The sequence below is a fragment of the Glycine soja genome, chromosome 12 (genome assembly GCF_004193775.1).
Source record: "Glycine soja cultivar W05 chromosome 12, ASM419377v2, whole genome shotgun sequence".
Classification (NCBI taxonomy): domain Eukaryota; kingdom Viridiplantae; phylum Streptophyta; class Magnoliopsida; order Fabales; family Fabaceae; genus Glycine; species Glycine soja.
Genome location: NC_041013.1, coordinates 6,261,064 through 6,283,118, shown reverse-complemented (window position 1 = coordinate 6,283,118; position 22,055 = coordinate 6,261,064). Strand labels below are relative to the sequence as shown.

Sequence of the window (22,055 nt, the reverse complement as noted above, 5' to 3'; positions counted from 1 at the left end):
CTGTGGCAAAACTATGGCTATATGGTGGGAATACCTTTCTTGGGTAAAGGAAGACAAGGTGTTTCACTGTAGGCCTTTGGATAATTTTATCCAGCACTACTCCTCAGCAACTTCAAAGGTTTCTAACACAAGAAGGACAATGTGGTGGATAGCAGCTACAGTATAAATTTGGAGGCTCAGAAATGCTATCATTTTTCAGAATCAAACTTTTGATCTCAATAGGCTGACAGATAGCACTTTATGCTAACTAGGATTCTAAATTTTGGGAAACTATTCAAGATTACGAATTTTATGTTATTCCTGGAGTGGATATTACTGTCCTACTTTTCTCTATTTAAGACAACAACCTTATTTCTTAAGGATTGAATTTTGATTTGACTTTAAATGCAGGACCTATCAAACTTTTACAATGGGTTTGGTATACATGAATGAAAATGGATGAAAGTGTGAGGAATGAAAAGAGATGAAAGAGAGTAATGTATACTATTCTCTGAGTGGCTGTCATTTGTTTCTAAAAGGAAACAGCATACTGACTCAATAATTATAATATAAACACAAAAAACAAAAAAAAACATTTGCATTTGGATATACTTATTAGTATAAATATGATAATCTGCTCCTAAATACACCATAATGATCTGATATCCTACTGTGGGTCGTGTTGAAACATTCAAATAGGATCTAAGTCAAAATGATTTTACAAAAAGAATCCCTTTGCAGAGGGAGCCACAAATTGTAACGCAGCAACTACAGAATCTACAGAAACACCAAAGATACACCAACTTACCAACCAATAACACCCCATAAGAATTTTTTTTTTAATCATTTGTAAACGCACAATCAAAATTAATAATCAAAAAGTACCTTGTGCCAGCAATAGATGCAGAAGGTGGTTCAGTCCTTATGGTCTTCAATTTAACCTTGTTGAGTAAGTCTTCCAATTGATCTAAGTTCCTCTGAAAAATGTAACAAAAATAATTCAAACCCAAAGTACACAACGCAAATAATTATCCAACTCGAATACCAGTTATTGGACTCTTAGTTTGAGTTGTGTGCTTAATTACTCCAATTTGCTGACTATGTAAATGAGTGAAAAACCTGTATACATTGTTGATCCGATAACCAAGTAACACATGTTTCCACAAAGAAAATAAAAGCGAAGCTAACTTTTTCTGACTAAGTAGAGAAATGCCAAAACAACACATAAAAAATGGAAATACTTATAAAATCAATGATTTTAAACTGCATTAACTGCACTTTTACACGTAAACAAGAAAAAGAAAAAGAAAAAACACATGGTCAACAAAAAAAAAAACAAAAAACAGGTTAGGATGTTACCTCTTATAATCTAACCACGTTCGGATGCTTCAGCAGCTTCAAGGTGGATATTTCCCTCTTTATCTGCTATGAAAAAATGAAGATGAGAAAACTGATCTTATGTATTAATTTGAATCATAAATTATAAGCAAAGAGAGGTAAAGAAACAAACAAACATAAATTTTGCACAAAAATTGCCAAACAAAACCCAATTACACTGTAAGAGTTTTTAACACCCAAATTTCCAGAACATTTTGGCACATTTGATTCATGCTTCTCATTTGATTCATGCTTCGCATATGTAATAATGGAAGAAAATAATCGAAACCACAATTGCATATGTAATAAATCCAACAACCTATGCTCGAAGTGCACCAATCCAGATAACAAAAACGCGAAACCAAAACAACCAACAACATCAACTTCGTTAGTACTCTGACTTAACTAAACCCTTTGGCCTTCAAATCCTTTTCGCATATTCAACGATGACATTGTTAGGGCAACTCAAGAAGTCGATAATCACATTTTAAAAGTCTTATATTATGAAACAAGAACTAAAAAACTTATATTATGAAACAAGAACTCAAAAACTTCGACATGCTTACCTTCACACAAGCAAGGTCACGACACCACTCCAAAGGGCACGAGATCGGATATGTGGTGGTGGTCAGAACAATGGCTAGGGTTTTTGTTCTTGGTGGTCGAAAAGGCAATGTGACGGTGGGCACGACGGAGTCGTCGCTGGGATGACTTCAGGCAACAGAGCGCTCAGGTATTAGGGTTTTGGTATAGCTTTTTCGAGGACGCGAGAGTGTTGAATCATCGTGAAACAAGGAGTATTTAAAGAACAAAATTAAAGATGGTGCACACGTAACACCGTCTTTGTCTCTGACCACAACTACGACGGTGTCTTCAAACACACCGTCTTAGATTAGTTCCACCAAAGCTACAAACGCGGCGTTTAAGTGAAACGTCGTCGTATACGAAAGGCGCCGTATATAAAACTTATATATTTACGGAAATGCCACCGTGTGCATTACTACGTCGGGTAATGTATGACCGACGTAGAATGTGCGTCGTAAAATACAATATTTCTAGTAGTGTGCTCTACCAAGTTCTAAGGACTAGAAACATTTTTCAATACTTAAATTCTAACAAAACATATAATTGGGTGATCAAGCCACAAATACAGAAAATTAACCCATATAGAAGTAGAGAACACTAGTAATAATATTAAATAGACAGTTAGAGTTTTTACATCAAAAGTGTTCAATAAAAAAACACTCCAACAATGAGATTATGTGATGCGAAAATGAGAATAATTTTCTTGTAATGTTGTACTAAAGAAAAACTTCCCAACAATGAAAAACTCTCCAACTATTCTCTTGTAATGTTGTACCTGTATTATTCTGCTTCTTATTTTTGCATTTAAGTCACATAAATTTTGGTAATAAAAATCCGATTTCCAATATGTATACACCTTATCTTTTGGCTTCAATGAAATAAGCAAAAATAAGAAATCCATATAAACCTCGAGGTCTTACACTATTTCTAGTATATAATTTATATAATGAATTATTTTTTCTTGCTTTTGCCTGTATTGATTCATATGATATAACACCAGGGTTTTGCTATTGGTAATGGGTTAACAAATCCTGCAATTCAATACCCAGCATACCCAGATTTTGCGTTAGACAACGGAATAATTACAAAGGCTGCGTACGACAATATCAGCAAGTTAATCCCAGGGTGTGAACAAGCCGCAAAAACTTGCGGTACAAGTTCTTTTTCCCTTTATCACTCACACATCCCTTTTTTACTAATGTATATTGTTTCACTGTGTGATGTTGTTTGTGTTTTATTTTATAGAAAATCAAGGTGGACAAAGTTGCGCGACTGCGTTAGTTATTTGTCAAAACATACTTAGTAAGTAATAATGAAAAAAAATGCCTTTTTGTTCCTACTTAAGTGTTGGATAGGATAAAATGGTGAAGTCCAGTTTACTTATTGCATTGTGCTGATCTATGAAGTACGGACACTTCAGCTCTTTGTCGTGTCCGGTGTCCGACACGCGTCCGTGTCAGTGTCCGACACCGACACGACACCCGTATTACGTTCTATATTTTGAACATTACAGGTGTCCACGTGTCCGTATCCGTGTCGTGTCCGGTGTCCGTGTCTGTGTCCGTGTCGGTGCTTCATAGGTGCTGATACACAAAGTGCAATACTATGACATAAAGAAGTGTGAGGGAGAATTGTGCTATGACTTTAGTAACGTGGAGACGTTGTTAAACCAGCAGAAAGTGAAGAGTGCTTTAGGTGTGAGGGATGACTTGCAGTATGTTTTATGCAGTACAACAATGCACAATGCTCTGCTGCAAGATTGGATGACAAACCTTGAAGTGGGGATTCCTGCTCTTCTTGAGGATGGAATCAAGTTGCTTGTGTATGTAGGGGATCGAAGAAGATCTCATGGAATTGGCTTGGTGAGCCTACTACTTGATTCATTTGGAGATTGGAGCATAATTGTTTTTGAGTTGAAAAAACTATATAGTAATTTCTCGGTCTCTAATTACAAGATTTTTTCAGAAATTTTTTTTAAGATCATTTTTTTAATTTTTAACTACATTAATTATTATTTTTCTTATATATTTTTCTTTAAATATTTTTTCTTTAAATATTAATAAAAAATAATTAAGTAAATATAAAGATAAAAAAAATTAATAATTTTATAATAATTGATAAATTTGATATAATTAATTATTTTCTTATAGAATATGAATTAATTGAAAGGGTATCAGGGAACGACAAAGTATATGTTAGATTCAATTTTTGATGTGATTTTCGTTTGGCAGGGAATTCAAGGTGGGTTCATGGCATGGAGTGGTCAGGCCAAAAGGCATTTGGAAAATCTCCTACAGCGAAATTTGTGGTTGATGGTGTAGAAGCAGGATCTCTTAATAGCTATGGACCTCTCTCTTTTCCCAAGGTTTGTGTAATTGTGTTCAGGGTTGTACTCTTGAGTGTCATAGTATGAAACTGTTAATTTTACTTTTGGAAACACTGTTAATTTTTGTGCTACAACAGGTGCATGGGGCTGGGGCACTTGGTCCCTACGGATCAACCAAAAGTTGCACTTCAGATGTTGAAAAGCTGGATGGGAGGGAAATTGGATATGCATGTTGTTAATTTTGTAAAATTATTTTTTATTAAATTATAATATTTGGGGATTAATTTTGATATTAAACAAAAAATAATCTTGTATATTAAACTTAAATATAAAAAATTTTAATTAATTTTTTTATTTACTTTTTTAATTATAATTTTATTTTCAATAAGTCTTTTTGATCTATGATCAAGTTCCAATGAAAAATATTTTAGAAATAATTTTATTTTTTATTTGAAATAAATAAAATTAAATAATGTTAATTAATTTTCTTAATTAATGTGAAATTAATTATTTTTATTTATATATGAGTCATAAAAAATACTATTGGAGAATAACTTGACATTAAATTATAAAATATATATTTATTAAGTTGTATGCAGGATATAATTTTCTTATTTTGTATACACTCAGGGATTAAATAAAAAATAAATAACTAAATTATCATAGTAATACACTTTCAAAAATTAAAATGATAATTTATCCAAAAAGTAACAAAGAAACGAACTTGTGACGTTCCACGCAATAAAAAAATCATTGTTAATTTAATCTAGTTGATTGACAATGATGTGTACATGGGAAGTGCCATATATATGTAAAATGTGTCATGTATGCAAACATGTTAAGTTTAATCGAAACAATTTACTGCATGTTTGAATATCAGTTTGAAAGTTACTTAAGAGAGAATATCTGTTATCTGCAGTGAAACGATTTTGCAAACACAACTTTAACAATGTTTGAGAATCGTTAGGAACTCCGTTGTATGTTTTCCAAAGCATATTCTCACTTTCCTTAGCAGCAAACGTAACAGAAAAAAAAATTGTTGCTTTTCCGTTCAAATATAGCCTTAACCATGGGAGGAAATTGATAGACATTTTTTCACTTCTCTATACCATTTTTATAATTTTGTTATTTTTAGGAATTAAATTGACACCGTCTAATTTTTTTAAAATAAATAATATAAAAATACACATTGCTGATCCGAAGTTGAAGTTACACTCCACCTAGGTTTCTGCTGTGTGCTGTTACTGTAGCTGCAAACCATATAGCTCCGATTGAATCACTCTGAGTTCAATCTTCCTGTTTCATGGTTCACTCTCCCATCTCAATCTCATTTTTCGTTATATGCTTTCTGGTCACTTTCACTTCAATTTTTTCTCCATGAAAAGATAAACTATATTATTGTAAATATTTTAAATTGGATAGGAATGACTGAAAATAATGCAATTCAACTTCTATCAATGATTTGAACAGGCTAGGGTTTTGGTTAGGAAAAACACTCTGATACCTAAAAAATTATTCGGAGTTAAATTCTTTGTCATTACCATATTGCGTGAGTGTTATTGTTGCCCCCCTTCAAGCGTGTTCGTTTCTCTACGTAGTTAATAAATTTTTAATAATTTTTTTTCCCCTGTTTACTTTACCAGTGGTTTAGCTTAGCGCATGACCTTAGGTGGGAGATAAGTCTGCTAGATTCATCTTTCTTATTAAGGAATTTTCTTTGAAGGCTGTGATCTTATGGAGCCTGACAGGTATGTATTCCTTCTTAATCTGTTATGTATTTGTCCTTTCTCTGTTTTTCTGTTGGAAAGAAAATGGATCTTTCCAGGCAACATTAGTATATGTGCATTAGTAGTTTTTATTGTTGTTGTTGGTATTGCAATGCTATTTTGTGTGCAGTAATATATCATTGGCAATTGCTAACACGTGCTAGGGTATTGATTAAGAAACTAAAAGAAGAAATTTTTTTATTGGGATGTACAAAATTGCATTGTCCTTAACTTGTTTTACACTCTCTTATGATTTTCACAATAAATACTTTCTCTTTTTAGTTCTTTAACCAATGTCCTAAGGATACTGGTTAGCAAGACCCGATATCATTAGGTATGAAGTTATAACCTGTTTGCTTTTCTTCAACTTGTCATTCAAGAATAAATTGCAATGTTCATGGAACCATGGATTTCTTTTCAAATGTAATAAGGCTTTAAGAGATGTGTGGTAGCATTTATTGATTGAAAGATTAACTTGGTAGTCCTTTTCTGAATAAAGACTTGAAGCTATCCTGCTATTTGGTTGTTGCTCTTCCACCCCTTTCATTGAATTGAGATGTGCTGCTTTGACTTTCACTTGTTATGAATTGGTGGAAATTATACCCAGTGACCACATAAGATTAGGTATTCCCTGCCTTTTGTCACGCCCCCATCATGTTATTAAGTCGATAATTGGATACAACAATCTCAACAACACAATTAAAAACACATTTTTTTCTGTTTAGAAAAAAATATTGTACATGCAGAACCTACAACAGTTAAGACAATTGAATGATTCCATTTAAGCGTGGTTTGTTTCATACTATAAATACTTGTTTCAGTATACTCATGATTGTTTACCAGGTTAAATTCCCCAACCACATTTGAGATGCCATTGGAGGTTATGGGCCATGAGTTACAGTTTTCTCAGGTATTATACTGTTTTTAAAACGTGTTTGGAGGGTGCTTTGAGGAGGGTGTTCTTTTCTGCAATAGGTCAATTGAACTTTAGTTTTGTTATCTTTTTGCACATCCAGAAAACTGTCTCCTTTTAGAAAATTCTAGGTACATAAGCATCACAAAGAATGATGATAGTTCACTGGTGCACCAAGGACATTCAATGTGCATTACAGACTTTAACTTTCTGTTTTATTAGCAAGTATTCCCTAAATATTTGGGAGAAAGAAGAACCAGTCAGATAGAGGGCAATACAATGGCAATAAGCAGTAGAGATGATGAACTGCATTGGAAACTTTTGAAATCATGACTGACCAATGTACCATGTGCCTACAAATTATTATATGTTGACTGAGATCTTTTCTTATTGCTCAGCTTCTAGACATTGACTTGACTATGGTTTATTGAAGATTGATACTTTCTGATATTTCTATGTTTGCTGTTTTTTCTTTCTTACAAATGTTTATATCAAATCTCTGACAATTCAATCTTTGTTTTCTATAGGATCCCAATTCCAAGCACTTAGGGACTACAGTATGGGATGCATCACTTGTGTTTGTCAAGTTTCTTGTAAGCTGTGTGCTCCTCACAATCACATGCTCTGGAATGTCCTGTTACTCTTTTCATGAATGCGAAAGTTTATTAGACCCTAAGTGTATTTTTACGTAACTGTAGAATTTAACGGATTTATTCAATTATTCCTTAGATTCTCATTTATTAAAGCATAGATGATGCGTACCTTGTAATTTTGCAGTGTCCATGAAAAACTAGATGTCCAGACAGATAAACCTTGGACTTGAACTTACTCTTGAAACTTTGCATGAACAAAATTTGACATGAATGCATATAAATCACCTTTATTGCCATAGGTCTTTGCTTTCAGAAAGTAATGGGAAAAGAAAACTTAAATGACATGAATGAAAACAAGTCACATTTTCTCTTCGTTAGGGATATGATCTTAAGTTAAGAGATCCTTTTGAAGATGAACTAGGTCATGTAATATTCTAAATTCCCATTATCTTGATTTCTTAGGGTGCATCTTACATTGTTTCAGGAACGGAATTGCAGAAAGGGAAAGTTTTCCCCAGCTAAACTTAAAGGAAAACGTGTAATTGAACTAGGAGCTGGCTGTGGTGTTTCTGGTATTGGTGAGTTATAAAACTATTGTTAAACATTTGTTTATTGAATCAATTTACTTTTCCTATATGCACTTCTTGTTGAAATTGGTCTATCTTTACCCTACTTTCAGTACTTAGGTTGGTGGGTGATGCCTAGTCTGATTTGCAGTTCCTTTGCAGGCATGGCTTTGTTGGGGTATGATGTTATTGTGACAGACCAAAAGGAGGTTTTGCCATTGTTACAGAGAAATGTTGAGCGTAATATTTCAAGGATCATGCAAAAGAATCCTGGTTTGATTTGAAATTTTTTAGCCATCCTCATTGACATTTGTGTTATATATTTTTATTTATTTATTTATTTTAAATTCTTTCTATATTTTTTAATTGTCATTGTACTTATCTTTGGTGATTCTGTCTGGATGTGAATGATAGTAAATAGTATCATACTTGGAAATCAATTTTTTTTAGAGTCATTTGGTTCGATCAAGGTGGCTGAGCTTCAGTGGGGAGATGAGAGTCACATTAAGGCTGTTGGTCCTCCATTTGACTACATTATTGGCACTGATGTTGTAAGTGTAGAACAGGCCTTTCTGCAAACAATGTGAAGTGAATGCTACTTACAAAAATGTGATTTTAATTGCTGAAATTATCAAAAATTGGTTATTTTAGCCCTTAGTCAATTTAATCCTTTAAATTCAAAAAAATATCATTTTGGTTTTAAAATTACTAAACAACTGTCATTTTAGTACTTATTGTAATTGCAGGGACCAAAATGATCACTATTTGGTAATTTTAATTTTTAAGTACTGAAATGATTTTTTTGTAATTTTGAGGACTAAATTGACTAGTGCCCGTACCTTTCTAGGGACTATTTTGGTATATTACTCACAAATTGATTGTCATTCTACCCTCAGTGGAACATTATGTAACTATTTGTTTTGCTGTATTTCTTTGAATGTTTATGTAGAGCATCTATTGGAGCCTCTATTACAGACAATACTTGCTTTATCTGGACCAAGGACTACAATTATGGTACCTTGTTCAACTTTTCGATTAAACTATGCACTGATTTCTCATAGCAATAAAGTTGGATTATTCACTTATTTCCTATTTTATTTTGAATTTGTAAATGAAGTTGGGCTATGAGATCCGCTCTACGAGCGTCCATGAGAAGATGCTTCAGAAGTGGAAAAGAAACTTTGATGTCAAGACTGTCGCGAAGTCCAAGGTAAGCTATTCTAATGTGTTGTGGCTATCGCTAATATAAGTCTTGGATTAGCATTTAGCAATATTATTTTCAGTTATGTTAAAAAATAGGTGAGTTTGGTTAACTAGTTGGAATCACGCTGAAGGCCTCACTTTGTGCAGATGGATGAAACATTTCAACATCCAAGTATTCAACTCTTCATTATGGGATTCAAACAATCTGCAGAGTGCACAGAGAACCCAGGTCAGGCAACTGTTGAAAAAGTTGATGTGGAAACTGTTGTGGAGGATAAAAGCAGGGAGGGAAATGTTGTAGTAGAAGGATCTGGTCTCGTTGAAGAAAATGTTGAGGATCACAGTAAGCCAATCTCACAAAATGCAAAGCTTAGTGAGTGGGAAGCCAGAAGGTATGGAGCAATGGCTGCAAGGATTTTAAAAGATGTAAAAATATCCTGATTTTGAGAGTTGTTGGTCTGGGGGATATATTGTCATAGCAAATACATCATGATAGTCATATGCATATGCTTCAAGTATGTTCGGTTCGGTTTAATTTACCGAAACTAGAAATTGTTTTTTGTTACATTCTGAAAAGTAACACCCCCCACAAAAAATACTAAACATGCACTTTCACCTTTACATGACCCACTTTTCTTTATGACTTGCTGGATTCCAATCTCTGTTTAAGTGTAGGTGTATCAATGCTGAAGCATTGACCTTAAGTTTGCCCGAACTAGAAAACATTTGCATGATGCCTGGATGCTGCACCATGTAATATGGTTATTCTTATTATGCATGATACAAGAGATCTTCAGAACATTTGTCAAGGGTTCTGCCTCCTTGAAATAGAGTAACCATCTTCTTTTTGCTTTGGATGACATCTTCGGTGGTCTTAAAATAAACTGAATTTTGAGCAACGTTGATGTCACGTGTTTGTTGTCTTTTACTATTTTTCTTTAGTCGAAGAGAAATATTAGTCACTTGTTTTTTTACGTATTGGTTGACTGGTTGTAACACAATCTTTAAAGAGAGTTATACATAGGTTACACTTTAGTGAGCTTTTAATGAGTGTTAACCTTTTTCATGATCAAAATTTCTTGAGCATGGATTTCAGAACCCCTGGACAGATAAGAGTTAGATGCAACACTGGAACAAAGTTAGAATCATATCATCGGTTACAATAAATCTTTCTGCATCAAATGGCACATCTTAAGTCCATTTGCTTGTGGTAGATTATTTTTTTATATATTAATATGAAGTATTTACTAGTTTTGTTAATAATTAATCTTTACCAATGAAATAATTTAACATCTTATAATAGAAAACCTGAAAAAAGAATAAAAAGTAGATCATATATGATCTAGAGCAACTTTATTAGTTAAAATAATATAAATGGTCATCGGTTCACACATTCACAAATCAAATGATCATTTATTGTTGGTATATGTGAAATCCTCCTATGCAAATTTGTTTTACCTATTATTTAATTATTTATTTAGTTTTTATAATTTTTAAATTTATCATTTATAGTCTTTATAATTAATAAGTGAATTTTTTATTGCCTGAAGTTTACATTTTAATACTCAAAAGATTATTGTTGTTAAAAAATTTTAATTAACGATAGAAATAGATTAAAAAATTCACTTATTAAATTTTAGAGACTAAAAAACTCATATATTAACTATAAAAATTAAAATGGATAAGTTTAAAAATTATAATGACTAAATGATTAGTTAAACTTTAATAAAATAATGAATCATATTTTTTAATAAATGTTGAACCTATTTATTTTAAAATATATATATAACACTTTTCAAAAAACAAATTATTCCGAAGACACTTATGCAATAATTAATTTTTCAGTGAAGTTTTCAAAACACCTTGTTTTCAATAAATAGTCAGACTTAGGCAATTTGAATCAATGAAACTGATTCTTCTGACAGAAAATAAGGCCTAAAAAGACAGATAGGTGATCATGAATTGCAGTGCATTTGTCAATAGCTAGTGAAGAGGGTCCTATCATAAATTAACGTGATAGACCGGACAACAGATATATAAGTGGTAACTTATCAATCAAGGCAAAAGGAAGAAGAAGTGCAGGACCATGAAGAAATTGCTGTCATAATAAGTGTCAACAGCACCAAATCATTACCCTTTTGCTTTGACTCTTGCATTTTTTGTTAGCGATGCCTTGTCTTTTTTATACCACTCCATTGGCCACCTAGTTTCAAAATTTTCAAAGTAGGAAACCAATCTCATCAAACAAATGGAAAATTTGTAATCCAATGGTAAATAATAAATGTAGCTAATTTCATTGTTTAATCTGTCACATGTAAGAGAAACAAAATAAAGGTCAACGTTTATAATGAACATGGAAATTAAAACTTGCTAGCTAGCAGTTTTCAATTTGTTATCTACTTGAAGTGACTGATTCAGAATTGGTTACTGTTAATGGAGCGTGCATGCACGTGTGAGTGAGTCTGACCCTTGTCCCTAGAACCTCATCCACGGACTAAGAAAAAACAAAAGTTGTAATGTTGATGAAAATGAGAGAATGTTAATTATAAGGGTAGATTACAAATAATGTGTAATATTAAGTAGTAACAATAAAAAATTAAATTATTGACACTAATAATACAAAATTTAGTTAAGATATTGGGATATCTTTGTCCTCATTCAATCGACAAGGATATCTTTGTCCATGGTATCTCAGTGTAGTTAGGACCTCTTTGACTTTTCTCTGCTATCCTTTTCTTTCTATTTCACTTTCACAAAACCTCATCTTCATTTTCTTTTACAGTGCACTTCACCCCACAGGCTTTAGACAAACCAGCTTTTAAGTTTTCATGTTGCTATAATGTAAGTTTAATTGACTAATTAAGTACATATTTGATTTGTAATTGAAATTGTTATGACATATGATTCCAATTCAAATCTAACAAATAAAAATAAAAACAAAAAATTCTAATGCTTTGGCAATTACTGCCACTCATAATTAAAGATCAAACTGCTCAACATAAAACCGCGGCTAAACCAAGCTGTGTAATTGAAATTGTTTTTTACGAAGACTATTCAAACAGAGTCGTGTATTTTGAAGGAATTGATGGAATATTAGAACTTTCCGTCATTATAATATACACGCATCTACTCACTATATACGTACAATACATTTGTAAAAAAAATTGTATGAGATATAAGAATAAGTGTGTAAAATAAATCATATGATGAAAATAAAAAAAAAATATTATATAACAATATATGTAATTTTTTAAGATTATTATCATATATTTAATTTTTATTTTATCTTATTTTTTCTCTTTTTTCTTATTTATCACTTTCTTTCTTTCTTTATTTTATTTTCCCATGTATACCCAAAAATAAAATAGAGCATATATATACACGTAACATTTTTCAAATTTGTGTGTTGTACATGGATCTGAGCACAGAGCAGGAAGAGGGCTTCCAAGTCCAGACACTAAATAGAAGATATAAAAATAAATAAATAAAAAATCATTGTCACATCATACATCATAATCATATACCAACCAAACTTGGTGAAGTGGTGAACTAAAACCTTGCCTACCTCCGTGGGTCCTTCTATAATTTGATTACTTGATTCTTCCAAATATTCATCCTACAAAGTTCAACCCAAAATGACCAGGGCGATGCATCGTACGTCTTTGTACTGAATAATTGTTGGTTAAGTATGATCTATATTATCATAAGCATATGCGTGTATTTATGATAGTCATAGATTGTTTGTTTAACACATGTTAAATAATAATTGACTGCTATATATAAAAATGATAATAGATAGTTCCTGATCAAGAAACATTTATTTTGTTTTATACTCTGCATTTAATGAATTTCTTTCAACAGAAAAGAAAACTAATTAAACACACCAAACAAATATTTGGTTCGAATGATATTATATTCTATCATTTTAAGTAAATGGTTAGTTTTGAGTTTGTGGATGAAAAAAAATGTATTTGTGAGAAAAGAATCTATTAAAAGTAGTTTATCAGATTCTTCAACGAAAATTAATCATGGATAAAAATCAATAAATATTCCGTATCAATAAATAATAAACATTTTAAGTGTTTATTATAACTTCATATAATTAATATTATCAATTACTTTATTTTTTTTTAGTTTATATAATAGGCTTAAATGTAATTTTAGTTTATTTATTTTACTCAATCTGTAATTTTGATCCCTCCATTTTTAAATTGAGATATTTAGTTCTCATATTTAAAAAAAAAATCATAATTTTGGTCTTCTATTTCAATATACAAACATTTGATCCCTATATTTTAGAAAATTCGTATTATGATCCCTATATTTTAGAAAATCCATAATTTTGGTTTAATATTTAATTTTGTCTATGTTTTATTTCTTTTATTTTTTTTACTTTGTAATTAATTAAATCATTTCTTAAAAATATCTTAAATGAATATGTTAAGTGTTAACAATTTGGCAAGTGCACCAAATGTTCAAGTAGTAAAACTCGAAAGACCGAGTGTCGAATTTCATAGGGATTTTGTGTACTTTTTATTGTATACTTTTCAATTTATAAGTGAAGAAATAATTAAAGAGAGGGGTAGAAGAAAGAATAGGAACAATCACGGGTGATAATAAATAGTAGAAAGCAAAAGAATTAAGAGCAAAGAATTGAATAGGGAATTCAATGGAATGCTAATGTTAGGACCTAGCATGCCTCATTTGCCTAGGATGTATGATTTTAGGGTTTTTCTTTATCAATTCAAGTGATTTTATCCTACCCACATCTATTTATTTACTTGTCCATGATGTCTCACGATGACAAACCTATTTTATTTATCTATTCCTCAAATTCCTTTGAAAAGATTCAACAAATAAAATACATGAAGTTTGAATTCTAGATGTTTGCTTAAATGCATGGACATATCATCCTATGTCTAGTAATGATTTCCTTATGATATATTTTCTTTTTGTTCTATTAGCAGTTATCATTAAATTTAATATTCAATTAGACCAAAACAAAATGAATAAAACGTAGACGCATTTAAGAATTTGATGAAAATTAAAAATTTTTTAAAAGGACTTATTGTGTCTATTTTAAAATGGTAGGACCAAAATCATTAATTTTTTAAAATAGAATCATCATATACCTCAATTTTAAAATCGAGAAATCAAAAATTATACTCATAAAATAAAATAAGAAAATCATAATTATATTTATTTAAGCCTAAATTATTATATTATCGATCAGCACCGAGCAGGAGGAGATTTTAAAATTAGTCCAAGGGTACAAACAAGTGCAAATGAAAAGGTATAAAATTAATAAAGCTAAAGTGCTTGATTTCATTTTCACTTTAGTCAACTTAATGAATGAATATATATGTCTCTTACACTCATGCGAGACGATTACAACATACACAAAAATTTCCAGCTCACTTTGCCAGCAACGTTGAAAAAGGGGAAGTATCATTTGCTGTTTTAGAGTCAATTATGCAAGACTGAGACTTGTTCTTTCAATTTGATTATGAATATAAAATGTGTTCCATTGACTTCAATATATGTGTATAAAGTTCACTCAAATAATTGAGAAAACAATCTGAAACCGATTGGTGTCGTTTTAAATTTTATATTTAAAACTATTGAGATTAAATAAAGTTGCCTAACAAATACTACACCCAATTTTATATAAAAGATTTTTTACATTATTTCACAAGAATCACGAAATTTAATGTTTTTTTTACACGATCAAGAAATTTAGTTAATAATATTAAATTTATCAATAAATTATAAAGTTTTTTAACAGTAAATTGTTTTCTAGAGATATTATCCTACATTGACAATCTTATTTGATGCATGGTCAGATGCTAAATATGAGTACCTCTACTGTTCAATCCTGTTGGTCTAGAATTACCTTTAAAACTATTAAAATTTTATCCTTATTTATGTATAATAACCACAATGAAATTTAAATATATGATCTCACACATACTACTTCAACCTCAATCACTAGGTCGATCCTAGATTAAAATTCTATTTTATTTGGCTCTGTTTGTTAGCAACAATGGAGTTGTTTTTGCAAAGATGGAAATGAGGGATGCTTTTTTGATAGAGTGCATTCGCGTGAGAAATAAATTGAATAAGGTGAGTTCCATGAAGTTTTTAGACATCACATGGACGGGATAGAAAAGAAGGGAAGCTAAGTTGGTGTGTAAAAATCAATTTTACCTTTTGTTGTTTTCTTATCCGTGACCTACAAACCATTGTCTCAGATATTAGTGTCATCTTTCAACTATATTAAATTCTATCTATTCATACTAAACAATTTTATAATATTATTTGTATTTTATTTTTTACCTATTTCTTGTAAACTAAACAACTCAACATTCTATTTTATTTCTATTATATTTCTCTTTTTCAAATTACCTCTTCTATTTATATCTACTCTACTTATCTCAATGTAACCAAACATAGCCATCTCTTTTCGCTTGATTAATTAACGTGTCTCTATTTAAGGATATTTTTATAAGAAAAACAACTAAGCAATAAATAATTTGGAAGAAGCCTTGTAAAAACTAAAATATTTTTTTAAAAAGATTATCATAAAAAGAACCACGGGTAATATATAAATTACACCTAATAATCGAAGCAAACAACGTGACACTTTCCACGTGATGAATGGTTAATTACTCTTTGGATAAACAATTCATATGTCTATCCATAATTGAATTATGAGATGATCATATGGCCCATCAATATTAAAAAAATTCACGCGGGAGTTAGAAAGACAAAGGAAAGAGATTTTGCTTGACGGGAACAGTAGGAAATATGAGCAAAATAATCCTCATATTTTTCTGTCAAATTATACTCCTTACTAATTAAATGTTTGTTAGCGTGAAAAACAGGGAGAAAAAAAAAGATTTAAGATCCATAATTTTGTTTATCAACAAATATTAATTATTAATTTTTATTAACAAAAAATAAAAATTTACAATTTTTTTTCTTTTTTTCTTCTTTCACCGTCAAGTTAATTTTATATTTTCTAGTCAGGGTCGATCGTAACATACTTGTGTTTGTACAATAATATTTTGGAGTGTATACATTACAACATTTATTTATTTATTTTAGGAAACAATAAAAAAAATGTGATCAGAGCTTAAAAAAAACTGAATACTAAAGTTTAAATCACGAATTGAGCATGATTTTTCAAGTGCCTTTTAAGTAGTTGTAGCTTATTCTAATGCACCCCAATTTTTTTACTATTATGACTAAAATAATGAAGAAAACCAGTATATTTTTAAGATTTTTAAGTGTTGTTATATATTTTAGACCATAAATTAATTTTTTTCATTGTGGACAAACAGAATGGGAAACGATTGTTGTGATTACGAAATAGTAATATAACCATTGCCTGAAAAACGTTAAAGTTGTGATTTTTTAGATGTTATCAAACGAGTTATGTATATGCTTAAACCATGGATATAAAAGTGCGACCATATTATTAGATTATATGACAGGATCACTGAAACATTTTCGGATGCAGAAGCAAGAGACTAATTAGTCAAGTTCATAGTCGAGATGCTTTATGATCTACTAAATAACGGGTCAAAATCACTAAGTAAACTGAGACCAAAAAATTTTCAGGTGGAAAAGCCAGGAGAAAATTGAGTACGTTTATCAGTGATTGATTGATTGACTTTATGCAGGGCTGCAGGTTCATTATGATCTGGGGATGATCGTATTTAGAAGGTGAAAAGTTTCGTTACTATTGATATTAAGACAATGATTGCCTTCTAATTGTTACATATAAGTCAACGATTTTTATTACTGTGTAGAAGCACCATATAAAGTAGTAATATATATAGCTAGAAGTGAGAATAAAATGCAGGCATTATATTTAGAATAAAATGCCAGCATATATATCTTCCTAAATCCCTGTCTGCCAACACAGATTATTGTGTTGCTTTAAATTATTTAATATTTTACTTTATGGCAGCCACTAAGACACTTTCCTCTTGTCTACATGCAATGATTCAAGTAAAATCAATTGACAAAAAGCAGTCATGCAACCTACCAACAATATTTTGACAAAAAGTATAGTATATCTACGTTTAAATAATTAATTACAGATAATCTTCTTTTCAAAATATGAAGAAAATTTCATTATGAATTTGATAAATTATTATTTTAATACCCGGATTGAATGTGTTAGTCAATCACAATTTAGTCTCTTAGAAGAATAAATTTTAATTTAATCCTTAAATACGTAATAAATGTCATAATTACGTTCACTAAGTTTCATAAAATTATTTTATTATTAAATTATAATAATTAATTATTAAATTATAATTTTTAAGACTAACTTATCATTAAACTATGCAACAAAATATAATTGTTCTACTTTTTGTTATAAAGATTTTCATAACTGGTCATCCGAAAAAACACTAATTCAAGAATCAATAATTCGATCGGAGTTAAATTGATTTTAATAAAATAATTTTTTGAATATTTTAATATAATATCCCAGTAATATTAAATAAAATATAACATAATGTACATAAATTGATAATAATAAAAAATAAATTTACTTAAAAGTATCATAAATTATAATATTTTTTCTTTAAAATATCAAAATAATATTGTTTTGAATTTTTTTTATTAAAAAATAATTTTAAATTTATTTGTTTTTTATCGGTTCAAAAATTTTGGAGCAGTTTAAGAACGCACCAGTTTTTAGGAAGCATCAAAGTTCCCATCGAATTGGGTGAACTGGTCCAGTTTCAAAAACACGTTTTTTATACATTTAAGAGTAAATAAGAATTTTTTTTGTTTTTTAGAAATTAAGTTATTTAATCAAAATAGTTATTTATCCTTATGGATTTTTTAACTGACTTTGTTAAGCTTCACAAAACGATGAGAAATACAAATATCTTCAACACGAATTTATTGTGCAAAAATTAATTACCAAGAAAACAGGGCAAATGGCTACTTTCAAATTAGCATTTAGGTGGGTCATACACAAACACACACACACATTTAATCGTGTCAAAAATACATGAATCTTGGTGGGTTGGAGTGGTTTTATGGTTTTAGATGTTGGACTGTGTAAGAAATCAATTTTTCAAAGCTTGAAATTGTCGTTCAAAAAGAATAAACTTGACGTAGAATGTAAAATTAGATTAAATAAAAATCTAAAGAATTAAATTGAAACCTAAATTAAAGTTTTTAATTGGAAAAAATATTTTATTAATAAAAAAGGAAGCTTCTTGACACAAGATATGTCAAGAAAACTAAATTAAAGTTAGAGAATGAAAATTTTAATTTTGCCACCAACACAATATAAAATAATCCGAATTCATTTAAATTAATATGTACTATAAACTGAAGTTTCTTTTTTTTTTCATTTAAAGACGGATGAAACATTATGTGTTTTAATAAAATTATAATTAAATTTTATTTACTGTGGTTTTAAATCTCAAGTCATAGCTGAAAAAAAAAGAATATTTTTTATTAAGTCAATTAAATAATTCATTTTAATATTATAAATTCGACTCTTCATTCTTGAATGGGGGAATATTTTTTTTGAAAGGAATGGAAGAGTATCCTTAATAATTAATTTTTTTATTAAGTCATGTGACTTCTCAAACAATGAATATTTAATTTTATTTTTTATTTACATTTTTGTATTTTTAAATACTTTATTTACTATAATTTGATTTAAATTTTAAATCTTGATGTATTATATCAAATTAAATATATTTATATTTTTAGAAATACTAATTTTTAAAATTATTAAAATTGTAATTAATCATAATTTAAATTTTTAAAATGTGACACATTATATCATTAAATATGATATTTTTTCATAATTTTTAAGAATCTAATTGCTTTAATTTATTATAATGAGTTACTTATTATTAATAATAAAATATTATCGTTCTTTTGATTTTATTTTAATTTTAAGTTTTATTTAAATTAAAAAGTATCAGTATAATACAGAAAAACTTGATAATGATTAACTATCCCAAAATGGCATGGGAATTATGACATAAAGTGCATTTGCTATTCGATTCTAATTTCTAATGGATGTGGTGCAGGAAAACATACGTATCTGATATATCCATATGGATCGTGCATATTTGATATGCATGAGCATAACAAATTTCAAAATTATTAATTAAAATTCAAGGACATGCAAGGAAATCAATGATTGGGCAAATAAATTAAAAAAAAAACATAAAGCGGAAAGCTTTTATATCATTTTAATAATGTGACTTCTAGAATCTTTAAGGGTATCGAAGTAATTACATTTCATTAAAATTAAATGAAAAAACACTACTATATTCATGAAACTTTCTTCGAGCAAGTTTAGATCATATTATTAACTTTTCATGTTAAATAAAATTTCGAGGGTATTAATTATAAATTATAAATTACAAATTTATTTAGATTTTAATTTTGAGACACAATGTTAATGTGGATGATATGTTTTAGCAATTTACTTTTATAATTTTTCGCTCAATTTAAAATCTTATAACTTTAATTTATTTCTATATAATATAACAAAATGAAAATAACAATAATAATTATTATTATACACTATTGTTTAATTTATTATTTTTTATAAATTTTATTTAAATAAATTTGCTAATTTATTGAAATTCAAAAATATTATTTAAAAAACAATTAAACATATTTATTAATTAATATTAAATACTTGTTGACTGCTATATCTTTAAATGCACTCTTTCATTTAATCTCTATTGGAGTTGACTTGATAATAGGAGATATAAAGATTTAGGTTTAATCTTTACTGTCGTCATTGTACAACAAAAAATTTGTTTGATATGAAAAAGAAAATGAAAAATATGAAACAAAAAGTTTTATTAAAAAAGTATGAAAATTTAAGTAAATTAATTAACAAAAAATAATGTGTGTTAATTCATCACTACACTAGGAATGTAGGGTGGTGAATATGAAGCATCTCTGAGGGTCTACGAAGTCCATGTGTTAGGGTCTTACCTCGGTGTCCTTAGGTCTCTATTCCTATGTGAGGCTCCCTAGTGGGAATGATACAATGTGGCAGGGCGTATCTGAGAGAATTGTTTTGCCTAATTTTCACAATATAGGCTAGCTAGGTATCAATGTGAATGAATGTATCATTGCTAAAAAAAAATGGTGTTCAAGCTACCATTGTGTTGATTAGTCAATCCCAAACACCTGATCAAATAAATCTAACGGCAAAGAATCTGATTCGTACATGGATCATGCAATAGTACACCATGTTAGATGCTCAACAGTTAACAGTGCTTGCTTCTCCAACACCAATTGATATGATTAATTAAGACAGAGTCTGAGCAGATACAGTTATTTATATTTTAGTAAAATTATTAATGTCAAATTGCCGTGCACAATTTTTTTTTTTTCCAATTGCATAGGGAAATTTTCTTGTATATACACAAAGCATTGGTTGTAGGAAATTATTTGTAATATGTCTTCTTAAAATATATTATTATAAAATATTATTTATTTAACTTATTTTGATTAAGATTTCATATTTTAAAATGTTAATTGGCATTTGGGTTAGGATTTTACATTTAATTAAGATTTATTTATTATTTTTATTATATTTGAAATCATAAATACTCTTTATAACCTTTTGTCTCAACTTAGAGTATATGAAATCCTAGTTAATTAGAGGAATACTCTTCTAAAAAAAGTACGTATTAATTAATTGTCCTAGATAGTTAATAAAGTACTCTATCATAGAAATATTTTAAGTTTATTGTTTACCAACCATACACACAAGCATCTCTTGAAGTGTAGGAATTGAGGGTATTAAAGATGCCATAAACGAAAAACTCACTCCCTAATTCCAAATTTTAAAATTTAAACATAAGAAGTGTAAATTGAGATGGTGGGATATATTTTCTATGCAGTATTTTTAGTATATCCTTCCATGGGTTTGTATCCTTTCCAACACCTTTTTCATTCATTCCTCTCCATATTCTTCTCTCTCTCTCTTAACTTTAATCGCACAATTTCTATTTATTTTCTTTTTCTCTTTTTTTTGTCTTCTACACAAGTGGGAGCGAGAGAGAAATCCAATTTGATCCTTCCATGCACTCAATAGTCTAGAGGCCAATTTTTCATAACTCATACAGTTAGACACTAAAAGTGAGAATTCTTTTTATTAATTTTTTTTGTATACACATAAATCTTAAAATCAAACCCCAACATTGTGTTTTAAAGGGTCCAAATTCCTTTTATTCAATAGACTCATGTTGATAATATTCAAACCCATTAATTTTATGAATATTCAGGTACGCCCTTTTATCCAACCCATCCTTCAGTTAGAAATGGATTTGGTGAATGAGGCTTGCTACTTTAATTAATTGATTTCAATTTCTTTGCAGGTCTAATTAGTTATATACACTCTTTTTTTTTTAGTCTAGCTAAATGCACCTGACCTTTTACTTTTTGCTAAGTGTCAATGCATAACATGCATTTGTTACCAAATAATAATAATTAATTGAATAATAAAAGAAGAAGAAAACTAGGCCAATCGTGATATATTGGCCCTAGTGTTTGGAAAGAGTCACAATTCTGGTAGCTGTACCCATCAATTCATTAGTCCTGTTGTGTGTTGTGTTTCTTTTCTGTATTGCATACATTGGATGCTTTCTCTTAAGAGAAGAGAAAGAAGAGAATGAGTGAGTCTTCAACGTTGAAGATTAGAAAGCTCTCTCTGACTCTCAGTACCCTTCT

At 29.5% G+C, this 22,055-nt stretch overlaps 1 protein-coding gene and 1 pseudogene across 3 annotated transcripts; both read left to right on the top strand.

Moving 5' to 3' along the window:
• Positions 1–4,577, top strand: part of LOC114380313 — a 36,588-nt pseudogene extending 32,011 nt beyond the window's left edge.
• An 866-nt stretch (positions 4,578–5,443) lies between these two features.
• LOC114378244 (protein N-lysine methyltransferase METTL21A-like) lies at positions 5,444–10,168 on the top strand. 3 transcript variants are annotated; one of them, XM_028336802.1, is made up of 10 exons: positions 5,444–5,573; positions 5,911–6,015; positions 6,877–6,943; positions 7,474–7,539; positions 8,024–8,117; positions 8,268–8,378; positions 8,556–8,656; positions 9,045–9,119; positions 9,223–9,315; positions 9,456–10,168. In XM_028336802.1, exons 2-10 carry the CDS (start codon positions 6,002–6,004, stop codon positions 9,747–9,749), a joined length of 915 nt encoding a protein of 304 aa, XP_028192603.1. In that variant the 5' UTR covers positions 5,444–5,573; positions 5,911–6,001; the 3' UTR covers positions 9,750–10,168. The 3 variants fall into 3 exon arrangements, with proteins under 3 accessions (XP_028192603.1, XP_028192605.1, XP_028192604.1); XM_028336804.1 differs by having other exon boundaries at positions 9,055–9,119; positions 9,456–9,760; XM_028336803.1 differs by lacking the exon at positions 5,444–5,573 and adding an exon at positions 5,644–5,816.
• The last annotated feature ends 11,887 nt before the right edge of the window (positions 10,169–22,055 follow it).